Consider the following 16,856-nt stretch of genomic DNA (forward strand, 5'->3'; position numbering starts at 1 on the left):
TTATCATACAATCCCATTGGCAACAGAGGCAAAATTTGTCATTCTGAGAAATAATTTTCTAAATTCTAACCAGTAAAGTATATGAAATTCAGTACTAAATAAAAATAAATGATATCTATTTTTGTAATTTTCAATAAATTTTTCCAATCAAAATCCTTTTAATACGGTATGCGCAAATCTCTATTCAGTTCAGCGACTTTGAATTAGAATTGAAGTCCAGTATATGTATATAGAATTGGCACAATCATTTCATTTATTTCATCGTATAATCTGGTAAACCTGTAGACTCTCCTATATTCTGCTCTAGGAAACGTATTCATTTTAATATCTTTTATTACAACATGCAATTTTATTTTTAAAGTAGCCTTTCTCCATTTACATTCACTTCAAAGTTTAATTTTGAAATTAAAACAAAAGCCCTTTATTACAGCGTTAATAAGAAAACATTTTCAACCCAAATTGGCTTTTATTATCAAATATCATATTCTCTGTTGCACATTTTTCATTTAAAGGGCTGCAAATAAACATTGCTGAGAAATAACTTATAGTACTCTCTAGGGGGAAACAGACCCTAAAATAAGGTTTAATGGACGAGAATTTTTGATCATATCAGTTTTGGTTTTTGTTAAAAAAATATACTCTTCTATAGAAAACAATATTTTTTTAATAACTACGAAGTGCATGTAAACTGAGCGTAAGTATAACTTAATAACAATTTTTAATTCTCGTTTGATTTTTTAACAAAAAAAGATCTTCCTTTGCAATCACAAAACCGGCGAATTTTTAAAGTGGCCGTCGCTTTGCCGCCGGACGAACGTAATTTCGTAAAAAAATTACGGGCACTGTTGAATTCCTCGTCGTCAAAACCCAATCATGCGTTAATCTCGAAACATTTCGATCGGAATTTAATACCGAATCATTGTGATTGACTGTTTCGAACGCCCAAAGTATTTCCAGCAACTAGCTTTTAAGCGCGATGTAGTTTTACGTATAAATCGTGGTTTACGCTACATCGACGGCTAAATAAAAAAAATGCCCAACCAAATGTATTAGTTTAGCAAGCGAGGAGGCTTTTACAATTGAAGCGGTAATAGAACATCAATATTTTAAGTGGATATTTTACCAAAACCTAATTATAATACGTAAACAAATACTTACAATACGGAAAAATACAAAAATTATTAATACTAAAGCGTATTACGGAATTAGTTCAACATTTTGCCGATATGGTAGAATTACAACGTTCTTCGTTGCTGTAGTTGGCTCGACTGACATAGTATCTTAATTTACTAAAAAGGAAACGTTATATGTCGCATCCATTTTAATATAAGGCGTCTTAAAAAAATATCATGAAACATTTTAAGATAAATTTCAGTGAATAAACTCGTCCCTGCCATGTCAAATCGATTTTCAGCTTACCGTCTCTTGGAAAAACCATCGATGTTCCTAATTATGTTTACACACTGACCTAAAAAGGTCGTCGCTTAGTATACGATGTACACACTTACGATACCCCACTGCTTTTAGAAGTTAAAATTTGATAATTTTGAAAGATTAACATAATGTTATTAATATACAAGAAAATTTTTGGTCTTCAAATAGTTTATTTAGGTGCTGAACTGCGGGGATTGAACATCGACTTGATATTGTTAGAGCAACTTTGCAAAAATAAGACTATAATACGAAAAAAAATTGTTTACCGAGACATTATCGTCGACATTTGAAATAACCCGAGAACCTTGTCAACAATGGGCTCCATTGACAAAATGTTAAACTAATTTTGTGTTCCCGGGCGTCATAGCTTTTTCGAAAATTCACTAATTGCTAATCTACCCGTACAATTGTATTCGACAAACGACAAATGAGATATCTAACCGTTTCCCTTTCAGGGAACGGTGTTAAATTTAAACAACTATGGGAACGGAACCTAATTACCAAACAATTACCCCCACCCCAGTATAGGTGGCGGCAATCGTCAGGTCATTAATACGCATAGCAGTTGCAGATAATTGATAATCGAACTTTCAACCCCTAGGTGGGATCAAATGTAGCATTCGCTTAAATACTCGGAGTTAACTTCATAAAACTTTGAACTGTGAATTCTTCTTAATATAAGTTCTTCTTAATATAACAACTCTTAGGGTTTTTATTACTAGTTAGAAGACATTTAAGATATCTTATACATGGGTTTTGGTTTGGTACCAAAAACTAATACAAAATATTGTCTTTTTCGCATTTACTTCACAAGCTATGAATTTTTTGGGATAATGTCAGTGCATGAATGAAATTCGCTAACTGCCTATTCGATACAAATTGCGAAGGCTCTAATTAACATAATGCGGTGTTATTTGGCTCTTCCATCGCTTTGTAGTTGAACGATGGTATAAGTCGGGAAGACATGCAGGCAAGGCGGAGAGAGTGTTTAACTTCTAAAATTACATCGATTTTTTTTAAAAGATGACGTATTAAACCCACGAGGAACGCATGTCGTTTTTTTAACACCCCGGAATCAATAACTGCGTCATAAATAATAACTGTGTACGTTTGAGAACGTTTAAACATTTCGTGGGTATAATATAAATCCTCCTTTAAAATCGTTATTTCTCTAAACTTTAACGATGGGCGTATTTCAGAGAGCTGGGTGCAAAATAACGCAAAACTGCGTCGTATACGTACGTCACTGGTTTGATCGTTAATAACCGCACAGCAATATCTACAGTCAGCAAATATCGTTCGCAACTCCCTTGCGCGGAAAATGATAAAATAAGAGTAACAAGAGAGTCCCGAATTGGTAACGAATTTTTCCCGATTACGTTTTAAACTCCCCCCCGCGGACGACCGTGATGAAAAATGTAATAAAATCTCTATGAGGGCATAACGGTTATGAATTTTCTAAGCGTGCGATGGAAGTTTGTGCGATGAAAATTGAAAAGCGACTCAAAAACTTACCCTTGCCCTAGTATCTACCCCGCCGGCCACTCCGTCACTTATTAGAAATTCGTGGTGTCTGTACGCTAAATCGGGGTATTTTTTCCTTCTAGGCATCGCTGGTTCTTGCTTGGGCGCTACAACAAATATTTTGGTAACCATTTCGGTACCCATGCAAAAATCGTGTTATATTGCACGTGAGACATGAAAATGAAAAGACTGGCATGCACCACGTGTGGGAAAATTTTAAGCAAATTAATTTTCGTTCGAAAAACTCAAAAACAAAAAATCACTTTTAACAGAGAAAGAAGAATTTATCTGTTTCGAAGGAAAACAGTAAACAGTAACAGTAACAGAAAAAAGAAAACAACGAAGAGAAAATAGGAATCATCTGGACGAGGAAAATTAACTGGAGAATATCATAAAGATATGAAGGCTGATGTTTTTGAAGAAGAAAATTCGAAAAACATCCACGTCTGACATCATTCAGTGCCTTACTTTAAATAAAAAGCAATTTCAGAAAGATATACCCTATAAAATTGCTATGGGCGTAACTAAACGGGTTTGTAGTAAAGCATAACACCACTTTTCAAATGAGGGATGTTGAAACCCTCTCGCAAGAGGTAATAAAGACAGTGGATTATGAAGAATGGAGTAAAAACTGTTACATGTCGTAGAAATAGAAAAATGGATTCTAACGTGTACGGTTCACCTGACACTTGGAACATGAAAATTTGCGAAGGAAGATGTATATGTAAATAGTAGATTTTTTTAAATAATAATATTCTTCTATAAAAGTTGTTATTTACTTGATTTTAAAATAATGAATAAGTCAATTATCTGTCCATTTCCATAATTACAGTCATGTCTATTTAATATTTAAATAAATACCTGCAGTAACGAAGCGTCCGGCCCCCACATGAAAAAACCGGTAATTTTTTTTCCTTGGGGGGCAAGGTGGGGAAGTCGGGGGGGCTATCTCGGAAACGGTAGGAGTTGGGGGGTCGGGGTTCGCTTCGTCGGATTCAGAAAAAAATCTTGAGGAGGGGGCGACCTCAAAAAATCACTTTTGAGGAGGTCGTCATTTTGAGGTTTTTGGAGTTTTCCGGAGTTATTTGAGGTGTAGAGGGGCCCGAGGCGCACCGGAACCCTCAAAAAGGCCCCCCCTCAAAATTGAGGAGGTCTTGAGGTTCGGGAGGATCTCGTCTCCTATGGGACGGATCGAAAAACTGGGTACCTACGTCGACGCGCCGATACTCGGGCATCATTCTGAAGGCCCATGTCCTTTACCCCGTCTTTGCTTTTTTTTATGAGAGCGCCTCCTCAAAGTTGAAAAAGTTTGCTATCTCGGAGGTTTGCCGGCCGAATCGGTTCGAAATCGGCGTAGGGGGGTTTTTCGGGCCGGAAACGTCGAATCCACCCGATTTTGTGCCTTTGAAAAACGATCATTTTGAATAGCGCACACTAATAAAATCAAAAGAAAACTCAACAGTTGGACCTTATTGGCCTCGTTAGTTTGCGAAAACTAACTCGTACGAGAATTCAAATACGCTATCGTCTGCAACGGATCCAAAGAAATTCGCTCCATTTTTCAAATTTATGGCTCCGTTTAGAGCCAATTTTCAGTACTTCAGTTGCAAATTGGGTCGTTTGCGGAAAATTCATTTGGGTCATGTTTTATTTGAAATGGACTAGCTATAAATCGCAAACCACTGTAACAAACTCATTCATTACCAGGCAAACATGAATATTCGAGCTAATACACTAATTAACCATTTTAACCAATATTAATTATTTTCATGGCATGGGACTATATTTTGTATAGGGTGAGTGCACGGTAGAGTAATTTTTCAATATTTCATTGGTAAATACAAAAGTGGCAAAGATCGTTAGGATGCACAATTTTGTTTTGAATTTCTTTTAAAATTCTTCAACTTTTTTATTAATAATAATACATACCTAAACCTAATAGTTTTTCCAATATTTTAATTTTTCTAAAAAAATACTAGTTTTCACACAAAAAATTATGAGAACGCCATTATTGGGTATGTATTATTATTAATAAAAATAAGTTTTGAAAGGAATTCGAAACAAAATTAAAAGTAGGGTGTATTTAAAATTGTTTTATTTTAAGGTTGTCGAGGAAAACGCACGTTTTCGACGTAATCATAGCATTTCTTTATCTTCACAATATTTTTTTAATTACATTACATTTTTTTTGTCAACCAAATACTAGCACAATGCCGATCTCACTTGAAAGTGGTACGTCGGTCTCGAAATCATTTGGTCTGGTACTCTTGTGACTTCTTGATTGACACGTAGACAAGTTTAGGAAGCGTGGGAAACAAGAAACATCGCAGAAAGCAGATCTCTGCTTAGTGAAGCTACTTTAAGTATAAAGGGTAAGCTAAGAAACGCGGCACTATACAGAAACTGACACTTAACATTCGTTAAAAATACCAAATGAGTTTGAGAATAATGCACAACTTGCGAGACATCTGGCTGATATTAAAATCCGATATTAAAAATAAAAGATTATTTCTTAAAATTAAAGAATGTTGTGCTTATTTGAAGAACATGAGTTTTCGCTGCGTCACGTTGTATAACCTTTTTCTGTAGAATTCAATGCCATAGACGCTTAGATAGCAGAGGAAGCTCGCCGACACCGGCTACGATTACCAGGACTAGTCGATTTGCAGACGTTAATCCCATGGCATTCAGGATTTACATGGATACTGAAAACTAGACGCTGGCATCCTGCAGCTCAAGATTCTTAGGGCTCTATCGACCCATGAAATAACGAGGGCTGAACTTGATGGGACGAACGTGAAATTGGGAGTGCGTCGCAAGAGATCGATTGATCACATCGGAAAACCGACAAGACGGCCCACACATATTCGCTTTGCATTTTGGAAATTAAAATACCACGACCATTAAGTCAGACGCGACCCGGTTCTAAGGAAATACGGGCATTTTCAAGGCATGGGACAATAATTGAAAGGGGATCGTTTTTCAAAAAAACCGTATCGCGGGCGCGGCAAATTGATTTCATGGTGCAAGAAATATTCCAAGCACCTACATCGCGGTAACGGCCTCACGCAGATTGCGCTTTCTTGGAACTATAAACTTTAAGAAACAAGAGAAACGAAATGGACGTGGATGGAACAATTATTAAAGCAATCAGCGACACAATTGGCGCATTCATAAAACGATTTTTGTGTAACCTGATTTTAAGGGTTCATAGAATTTCCTATACGCTTTACGTTCGTACGCATTAATGTTGCGATTACCGCACGCGAGTTTTATTACCTAGCCGGTAATAAAATATTGGGCCCGCACATTTTCCATTGTGTACATACGGGAGATTTTAAAAAGCCAAATTGGACATGGACGCTGGGCGTGTGGGGACCTTTCAGGAATTAAAATTAAAATAATGCGCCGTGACCGGCTTTGTTGGTTGCTTAAAGAAAAACGAGACGAACGTCGATGAACGGGTGGGAAAAGAAATAATATCAACGGTTTGGCTCTTGTTCCGAGAACGTGCTCTTAAACGAACAAAAAAATGACAGAAATACTTGCGCCAATTAGTGAATCGAAGCGTTTACTTGGATATTGTGTAGTTCGGTGAGGCTTCCAGATTATCTCGCAGGGTAATATTCTCCCTGTCGAGAAACGGGATACGCTAATCGCGAGATTAGCTTTCCCAAGTCTTTTGTTTTTATTTACAGGGATGCGTTACGTTTTCTGATAGAGGGCAATAATATTTGCCTTAATTCTGATGAATTTTAGACTTGTGCCAAGTTTTAACAGATTACGACTTCACTACTTGTCGATTGAACCAACATGTAAGTCCTCCGATGAAGATGGGTTAGCATCTTCGATCATTTTACTAATTTTCTAACATGTACCGATAATACGTCCGTTAGTACTTTGACAGTTATTCAGAAAATTGCTCCTAGATTATATTTTGTCACCCTTCAGAGAAAAAATACCTATTATTATTATAGCACCAGGCAAATTACGATTTCACCACTTATCGGTTGAGTGAACTGTAATTGTAAATGTTCTCATGAAGATGAGTTATCATCTCGTCATTTTTTAAAAATTATACTGAGGATAATTTAATTTTTATCCTAGAATTCACTTATAGTTAAGTACACAATATTTTAACTAACACCGATAATATATACACCTATATAGAGTATATTTTGTAAAGCAACAAAAGTAACGATAGATATAAAGTGTCAGACTTCTGTGTGGGGTGGGAGGTGAAACCTTTATAATTTTTTATGATATTATTGTTGTTCTTTATTATTAATATGTTATTTATTATTTATGCAATTTAGTCTGGCAATTCTTGAACGAAAACAATGAGCCTCGAAAATTTCCTTACCTCCTATGAGCAAATAGTGAAGACGAAATATTGTCTATCCTAAATCCGCAATTCAGCAGTAAATTTTCACGGCTGGCTTTTGAACATTTGATTCGATTTATAAAGGAATTTCCATTTCCATCTCCATTACAAGGAAACGCAAATTGCGATTCAAAAAATTGGCGTAATACATTATCAATAAATAAAAAAATGTTAGTATCATTTTCAAGGAATGATTAAAAGGGTATGCAATAAACTGAAACAAATTAGGAGGAAGTTATGTTAGAGGAAAATGTTAGTTGATGCTGATACGTGCAGCGATAACAACTGGAATGGTGTAATGACGAGAAATTTAAATTTAAACCTAAGCAAATCGAAATAAATTACTAAACCGACTGGATTAGAACAATCCTGCACACTCCTATAATCACATAATACAATTTCCGAGTTATTAAACAGATGGAAAAGGCGCCGAAATGTATCTACGATCTGACGTAGCAAAGCTGTCGTTCTGTCGAGGACGGCTGAGAAATTTTTTCTCGAATCACGGGACTACACAAGACAACGTACCGGAATCAGTTTGGAAGTCATCTTCGGCGGTATTCTTAGAGTTATGATCGTTCGCTAGACCAGCTGCTGGCACCGCATTGGCTTGTGGAGGTCTCCTCACTACTTCTTGCCTGGGCCCAGTATACTCATGCCATCGGTAAGTACTCCGATATTCGGAGTGAAGCTGTAACAATAATTTCAACCGTACAAAATGGTCAAATTCATTTTTGATTAGAAGGCGTTTTAATTTCTAACCTATTAATGCGGTAAAGAGTGAACATAATGAAGAACGGTAAGTTTTCGGCAAACGGGTTACCTTATCGACGGGCATCGAGGGACAAGCTCTACACAAATTCCAGAATGAGCCAATCATTAGGTTTCAGTAATTAAACACCCGGGTTTTTTTTGTTTGTGGCTCAGAAGCCATACACTGACGTGGAGTCTGTTAGTATGATTACTGTCAACGGAATTATCGTACTAAACGCGGCCACTGCGGGTGTACAGTTACAATATTTATTCAGTTAGGGCCGTATCGGTTGTTGCAGCGAACATTACCATGCCCCACCTTGTGCAGATAACTATCTGCTGTCCGACTGTACAACGTCCTCATCGTAGGTTTAAACCGAATCAATATAGAGGCGCCTGCTCTATCGCTATATGCGCCAGTTGGGCACTGGACATATCCCACTTTTCTTCACCCTCAGTATTACGCAACTCGGAGTTTGGCACTTGTGCCATTCATAAATTAGGGAAATTCCTTCTTTGGTTGTTGGATGCGGTGTTTTTTTACCTTATTTACAGTGTTGCTGCCTAGATACCGAAGGTTTTGTAGCAGTGTGCATTTCAAGTTGCTTGTTTTCCGCACTAGTTTAACACCAATGCAGAAATACCACATCTCATCGTAGGTTTAGTATGAGCCACTGGGGATTTTGCTTGCATTCATATTTAAAACTTTTTTAAAGCTTTATTTCTTCAATTCGAGTATATTCGAGTTGCCGGTTAAGCATTTAGGTTTATCAAAATAATACGGAAATAAAAAATAAAATAGTGATATAGAGATTGCAGAACAAAAGAACATCGGTCAAAAACCTTCAAAATAAACAATGACGATTATAACTCCCACTTTTTCTATTACAAAGCAAACACTGATACTAGTTGCAAAATTTTTACTTAGAAAACAACAAAAACGTCTCTATTTTCCGAAATCGGGGAAAATCTGAAAGCTGAGAAGCTGATTTTTTCCGCAAGGTTTCTACAACAAATTAATTTAATTCGAGTATATTGCTGATCGTTGATAAAAATAATAGCGAAATTAAGAAAAAATAATATAAAGATTGCATTAAAAGATTACATTAAAAAAACTTATCATTTTTCTTGAGATGCCGGGAAAATTGGAAAACTGAGAAGGCAGTTGGTTTCCAATCACTACAAAAATAATACACCCAGTATTTGGTGATTTTTTTCTGCAAACTTTCTATAACAAATTAATTTAATTAGAGAATAATGTTACCTGTTGAGTTATTCGCTGAGAAAAATAATACAGAAATAACAAAAATAATGACATAGGGATGGCAGAAAAAGAGAACATCGGGCAAAAAATATACAATAAATCCTAAAACCAAACCCATCATTTTTCTATAAAGAAGCAAACGATGATATTAGGTAAAACGTTTTAAATTAAATGAATAAAAATTTATCGATTTTCTTAAGATATAGACGAAATTTCAAATACTGTTAATGTTTGGTGATTCTTTCTGCTTATTTCCAGCTCTAATTACAGGCAATGGTTGTTCTCAACTGAGGTTTTGCCAGAATTGGAATCATATGCTTTCGCAGTGAAATAAACATTATTTTCTCGAGCTAAATATATTAAAACACGTATGTCTTAGCTTAAACAGTAACGGCGTTTAAACTACGATGACGGCATGTTTCGTGGCAATAAACAATTATTTTTTTAACATGTTCCGTCGACCATAGAAAACATCGGCATTGCTGCGTAAGTGTTTGAAAACTTGGACACAGTTACAATAACTGTTATTAAAAATCCAAAGCACTGTTTGGACAAAAAGAGCTATCGCCGTACATTATAGTAAATATAAAACAATGATTTTTTTTACTCACCGCCATTGCCTGTCGGTCTGCATTGGATGCGGGCAATAGTTTCACGAAATAAGCCGCCTAATTGCTCGAAACGTTTTCAACACATCCGAGGTCAAAGTTCAGGGAACTAAACGTTTTCCGTCCTTCTTTTTTCCCGGCATCTCGTCGTGAAAATGTCTACATCGATGAGAGTAGACAAATTAACATGAAAATTTATAACAGTGTATCGCTGGCTCGCGGTCCCGATCCCACTGTTTTGTTTTTGCTAAATTTTACACTTTTCTTATTGCGTGGTGGGATTGCTTGATCGTTGGTTTGATCCAAAAAACAAGGTAATTCAGTTTGTATTGCGAAAAACATATGATAGATAATTTTTGTAGATGGAAAATGTAACATTATTTTCAAGAGATATTCAATTTTAATCGACTATGGGAAATCCAAAATTCTTTTTGCGTGAGGATAAGGGTATCTCCCGATCGGGGAAAAACTTAGAAAATTATTTTCAAGATTAAAAGTTTACGGCAACAAAGAAGTTATTTATTAAGAAGAAAATTAATGAATATAATTTAATGATTTATCATTTAACAAATATTTAGCATTATGCTTCATGCTTCAAAAATACAAAATATAAATTCTAAATATAAAATTCTAGATAAACGGAAACCAAAAGCTAAGCACACAGAAATCAAAATTTGGACAATACATGACATCTTAAAAGTCTTTTAAATTTATTAAGGGTATCAAAGTCTTTAATATCATGCGGTAAAGTATTAAAATGGTTTAGGCCTTTATGTAATATAGAGTTTTCTACACTATAATAATATTCTCTCAACATAAAATTACCACAATTCCTTGTATTGTAAGAATGAATATCTTCTTCACAAACGTAATTGGGAACACACTGCTGTTTAATTTTGAAAATAAATACATAGACATTAAATATTACTTTTTGTTTTACAAACAAGAAATCAAGAACACCCAACATGCTTTGAATTGGCGTATATCTGTTACACTGTAGTATATTTTTCATGGCCCTATTTTGAACAATATGCAATTGCTCTAATTTATAATTAGAATGTGTGGAACAACAATCTAACTGGGGAGTAGCGAGGCTGGTATACAATAAGATTTTGGTGTGAATTGACAAAATTTTACCTATTCCAGATATAAAATTAATCTTTTTAGAAAATTTATTCATTATATAAGCGGCATCTGTATGACACGCCAAATTTTTTTGTTGTTAATATAAATGTTTACATCGAAACTTAATTTACTTAATTTATGACGTTTACCAAAAGTACAAAACTTTGACTTGTCCGTGTTTATACAAAGGTTATTATTGCACAGCCTTTCGAAAGCGTTCTTCTGATCAGCATTCAGTTTCTTTGCATTTCATCCACATTTTCACCCACAATAAAAATCATAGTGTCGTCCGCAAATAATACCGCTTTAGTATCCTCTAAAATATTTACAATATCGTTTATATACATAAGAAACAACAATGGTCCCAAAACTGTCCCCTGAGGAACACCATGGTCTACAGTTATGCAATCAGATATGCAATTTTTATATTTCGTTTTTTGTACCCTATTTGTTAAATACGAACAAAGCCATTTATACGCTGTTCCCTTAATACCCATTTCGTACAATTTTCTTAACCGTCTAGTTCTACTTATTGTTTCGAAAGCAAGCTTAAAATCCAAAAATACAGCCCAAACAAATTTACCACCAATTATAAGTAATTTGGAGGTTATTTTGGTAGTAGTGAAACGTTTTTATTTTGTATCAATGATAAAAATTGTAAAAATATAATACATATTATTAATAATGGGGAAGCTATTTTTGAACTCTTCGAAAACCATTTATTTATTTATTTATTTATTTATTACAAAGGTGCCCTAACATGAAGAACTAACTTCACAATTTACAAGGACACACTAACAATTATACCATTATTTAATTAACAAAGTAAAACTTATAAGTAAGTACCTACCTATATCTACGATAAGCAGAAGATAAAAAAAAAAATAATAATAACAATCAAACTTACCATACTAAACCAAAACTAACACTGTATATTAAGTGCGTGAATTACAAAAAACAAATGTGAAAAAATAAGGAAAACAAATCAAAAATTAAAATAAATTTATAGAAAAACCCTAATTGCTTGATTTCGAAACGAATTAAGTGATAACGCAAAGATGTCAATGTGCGAAAAATAATTATTGTAATGTCTATGTAAAAGAGATATTGGGGAATTGTTACCTAAGTTTGTATTAAATCTAGGCACGTAAAATAATGAAGGAGTTCTTGTTATAGCGACTCTGGCATTGAAGGAGAGTTTTTCCAACAGTAAAGGACAGTCAATCCTACTATTAATAATATTATGCAAAAATATAGCACTGGAGCTAATTCTTCTAACAGATAACTTCAGTATATGGTAGAAATTAAGACTAGCTTCATACGAATGAGTTAGTAAGTTACGGTTAAATCTAAAATTTAAATGGAAAACAAACTTTTTTTGTATTCTCTCGATTCTGTCTATATATTTATGATACTGAGGACTCCATATCACACGGCCATAGTCAAGGTGAGATCGAACGTAGGAATTGTATAGAATAATAAGCGATTTCTGATCCTGAAATTCCTTGCTAACTCTTAATATAAAACCTAAATTTTTATAAGCTTTTTTTACTAGATTCTCAATGTGGATATCAAAACTTAATTTTACATCTATAGTTATTCCAAGATCCCTAATCTGCTCTACTTTTTTTATTTTTACACCATTGAATGTGTAGTCAAAGTTTATATCATTTATCCGCCTGCTGAACTTAAGACAGTAACATTTATCAATATTTAAAAATAGACGATTTTTTACACAGTATTCATAAAAACGATCTGCGTATGATGCTGATTTAGCAAAGAGAAAACACTTACTGACATCTGCGATAAAGAGTGAAAATAACAATGGTCCCAAATGGGACCCTTGAGGAATTCCAGATGTGATGCGGGTCGTTTAGGATTTTGCAGAATTCAATTCTACAAACTGAGTCCGAGGACTGATGTAGGATTGAAGAATTTTGTAAAGACCATGAAAATGATACTATAGAATTGAAATTATGCAAAAAAAAAATCTCACAAAATTTTACCGTTTACAGTTTTACAGTTCATTTTTCGTAAATTAATAGACCCAAAAATTTCCAAATGCGACCCTGTCGGTCTACTGAAGTGGCCAGTCAATAATTTAAATTTTAGATATCACAACAGCAGATAACCTGCCCGAGGTTGCCTGTACCGAAAATGTTATTTTTCGCGTTCCATTAAAATCGAAAAGTTTGCGTTCGAATTTTAGGCACAGACGCTTAAAATGAATAACCGTAAGGAAGGAATCTTTGAACACATTTTGATACACTACCGATGGGTTTTCGTGTGTTTATTCCTCTTACCGATATCTTTTTTGTTCGATGTTTGGCTTTACTTCAGGAATTGGATTGTGTTTAAACTGATCAGTGCCCCGAAACAGCACGAACGCAAGATCAAATATGTTCAAAAGCAGGTAAGTAGGCAGTTGCTAATAATTTATTTAGATAGACTGTTTTTTCTGAAGGTGCACATTTGTGAGCTACTTTTTAATGAAATAAAAGTTTTCCGATTCAAACTTTTCACGTTTTTGACATAACTATATATTTATTTTATTATTATAACTTGTCCAAGAAAAATGTGTTAGGTAATAACAAAAATACCAGGTTGGCAAAAAATGTTAAATTGAACACCCTGTGTATTCACTTTCCTACGCTCGAAACAAAATGAAACTGTGCTGCACCAGCGTCGTCCGCGTATATTTTCAGGTGCGGGATTGGAGCGACGAAGGTAAAAAGACCAAAATGTGTACCGCAAGACCGGGGTGGCAAACGGTGTGTTTTCGAAGGCCCGTTTACAAAAACACCATGAAAAAAATCGAAGTAAATTTGGTCGACATATTGGAGATCGATACGATAAAAGAGACCGTACGGGTGGAGCCGTTAGTCACGATGGGTCAGTTGACGGCAACTTTGAACCCTTTAGGATGGACCATACCAGTCTTACCAGAAATAGACGACCTAACGGTGGGAGGGCTCGTAATGGGTACGGGGATAGAATCGTCATCCCACAAATACGGATTATTTCAACACATTTGCCGGTCGTACGAAATGGTACTGAGCGATGGCACGCTGGTTAAATGCACCCAAGAAGACAACTCCGATTTGTTTTATGCGGTGCCGTGGTCTTATGGGACGCTGGGTATACTAACGGCGGTCGAAATTCAGATGATACCCGCGAAAAAATACGTGAAATTGACGTATAATCCCGTCAAGGGGGCTGATAATATTGCTAAACAATTTACAGAAGCCAGTCGAAATCTTGACAACGAATTTGTAGAAGCGTTGGGCTATAATGAGGACGAAGCTGTCATTATGACTGGAGTACAAACAGATATCCCGGATAACGATAAAGTGAGTTGAATTTACGGGGCGGTCGGATACATTGTCCACATTTTACTGTGTTTTTTTCCTGTTGGCTGACTTTGGTTTGTTCACACAAAACTTGAATTGAAATTAATAATTGCTTAAATGAAGAATATTCAAAAATGTATTTAACGGTTAAACTTAGTTTATTAATGCGAGAGAGTAGTACAATGTAAATTTGCAATGACAACGATCATTAAACAAGCTGGCCAACATAAAGATTATGGTCTGAGGTGAAAGTACAAACCAAAGAGACTATGAAACATATAAAGAGTTGGTATGATAAAAATTACTTAACACTGAACGTTGATAAGTCAAGAAAGTTGACTTTTCAATTTCATCTCTATATCTATAAATCTTATCAACTTAGACAGGTTATGACTACAATGCTAAATCACTACTTGCATAGAGATTTTCAAAATATATCAAAAATACTTGCACAAAGCAACATAAAATATAACGAGACGCGCACAAAATAATAATGTATTATTCGAAATGAAAGACTATCTAAATGGCAAAAATAGATTTTTTAAGAATTTAAGATTTAAGAATAAAATATTTCATTAAATGAAAATAAACTCAAGTAGTCGCTAATAAAAAATAAAACAACTTGGTTCTGTGCTTAGTACGAATTGTATAGCCACTGCCTATTATTGTTACACGTTCTTTCCACTCACTTCATTTATATCTCTTATAGCTAGTAATCCTTACATGTTATAATATTTAAAACAAAAAATAATTTAGGTTACAGCCTGTTAGATTTAGGAATTTACAAAAATATTTTCAGCACCATGTTAAGTGCACTCAGAGATTGTGAAGGGAAGGTTATATTGTAATTAATAATATGAAAACAGAAACATATTTTAACAACGGTATATCCTTCATTTGCCCAAGTCTCGTTCAGATAATACATATTCCTCTTTTCCCTTCAGGACTCCCTCAAATAACGTCGTCGGCATCAGATAGTTTCCTCTTTCTCTATTAAAAATGATTTTGAGTTTGTTCGTAACGAAAATTCATCTCCTTCAAAGTTTCGACTCATGGGTGGAATGAAATCATCCGTTTACGTTTCGGACACTATTTTGTCAATGGAAGATATTACTTTTTTTTATGCAAAACGAGAAAATAGCGTAGCGTAGCGGAACAGATCAAATTTTCAACAAATAAAAACCTTTCAAAACCAGTAGTAAGAAGTATACCTGAGTATACTTCAGTGGTCTGGTCCCCCCTTAAATAAAAATATACTGGAGAAATAGAAAAAATTTAGAAGAAATTTTTACACTGTTAAATTTTACTTCAAGAATTTCGTTATGAAACACTAAAACCAAGACGGAAGAAAACTGCATTAACTTTGTTTTTTAAAATAGTTTATCATAAAATTGATCGTTCTTTTTTAACCCCTATTTCACAAATTGAAGTATTTAAATAGATTCCGTACCAACGTTGGTGTTAAATCTGCACTATTCCGAATGCGTAACTTAGCGAACAGTCTAAAAAACGAAATGGACATTAAAAATTGTACTTCCACTAATTCATTCAAAAAACAATTGAAAAAAATTAGCATTTAAAACCTAATATATTGTATTAAGTGTAATTGTCACTTTTTTGTGTTTTGTGTATTTTGATTTATACAAAGAATTTTGTTTCGTTTTTCTCTCCTTCGATTAATGTAAAGAAGATTTGTGTTTTTGATAAACAATGACGATTACTAAATATGAGATTCATGTTGACATAACCTCATTGATAACAGCTGGTTTTCTAAGTAAGTTGCAAGCTTAAGACCACCGACAAATATTCGTTTGTCCATATTTATTACTGTTTGTTTTCTTCCTATACTTCACTTTGATGACCCGATGGAACCGCCTTTAGTTGTAAGTTTTACAGTTCAATAATGATTTATAACTCGCTAAGAAACAGAGCATAGTGTCAGATCGAATTTCGACAATAATATTTCAAACTATTGGACTGTTTTCGCAAGGCCCGCCGTAACATTTTAATTTTTAATTAGTTCGTTTGCTGCAGATCAACTCGATCGGTAATTGGTACAAACCGTGGTTTTTCGTGCACGTAAAAGCAATCTTGGATAAAAATAGGCAAGTAACGGAATATATACCCCTCAGAGAATACTACCACAGACACACGAGATCGATTTTCTGGGAGTTACAGGTAAAGGAAAAATATATTTCTGCGTCAATTTTTCGCACATACGAGAATTGAATTTAAAAATAAAGCAGACTGCGACTATCCGTTAACGTTATTTTTGGCAACGAAACATATTTAAATCTGTGTGAGAGGCGTATGGTAAAATACAGTTTCGAGCATATCATAAATTTTAATTGTGGGGCATTTCGCGTGGCCGTTAGTGGCAATTTGTCACTGCGACGACTGACGATAAACTAATG

At 34.6% G+C, this 16,856-nt stretch overlaps 2 protein-coding genes across 14 annotated transcripts in view; one reads left to right on the forward strand and one right to left on the reverse strand.

Annotated features, from left to right (window-relative positions):
* LOC132695664 (uncharacterized) overlaps window positions 1-16,856 on the reverse strand; it is a 54,277-nt gene that overhangs the window by 10,109 nt on the left and 27,312 nt on the right. For 6 of the 10 annotated variants that reach the window (XM_060660065.1, XM_060660058.1, XM_060660061.1 and 3 more), the window contains exons 1-3: window positions 8,166-8,442; window positions 7,871-8,033; window positions 2,950-3,065 (exon numbers count right to left, since the gene is read on the reverse strand). In XM_060660065.1, coding sequence (XP_060516048.1) covers window positions 2,950-3,065; window positions 7,871-8,033; window positions 8,166-8,222 — 336 coding nt within the window. In that variant the 5' untranslated portion in view covers window positions 8,223-8,442. Of the gene's footprint in view, window positions 1-2,949; window positions 3,066-7,870; window positions 8,034-8,104; window positions 8,443-9,970; window positions 10,112-16,856 lie in introns of those variants that run through there. The other 4 variants (XM_060660056.1, XM_060660063.1, XM_060660057.1 and 1 more) reach the window with 3 other exon arrangements.
* LOC132695666 (delta(24)-sterol reductase-like) overlaps window positions 8,572-16,856 on the forward strand; it is a 35,169-nt gene continuing 26,884 nt past the window's right edge. Inside the window, exons 1-4 of one of the 4 annotated variants that reach the window (XM_060660071.1) lie at window positions 8,572-8,750; window positions 13,302-13,505; window positions 13,798-14,442; window positions 16,477-16,620. In XM_060660071.1, coding sequence (XP_060516054.1) covers window positions 13,317-13,505; window positions 13,798-14,442; window positions 16,477-16,620 — 978 coding nt within the window. In that variant the 5' untranslated portion in view covers window positions 8,572-8,750; window positions 13,302-13,316. The other 3 variants (XM_060660070.1, XM_060660068.1, XM_060660069.1) reach the window with 3 other exon arrangements.

This window comes from Cylas formicarius, unplaced genomic scaffold (assembly GCF_029955315.1).
Source record: "Cylas formicarius isolate icCylForm1 unplaced genomic scaffold, icCylForm1.1 PGA_scaffold_12__32_contigs__length_19106922, whole genome shotgun sequence".
NCBI classification, from domain to species: domain Eukaryota; kingdom Metazoa; phylum Arthropoda; class Insecta; order Coleoptera; family Brentidae; genus Cylas; species Cylas formicarius.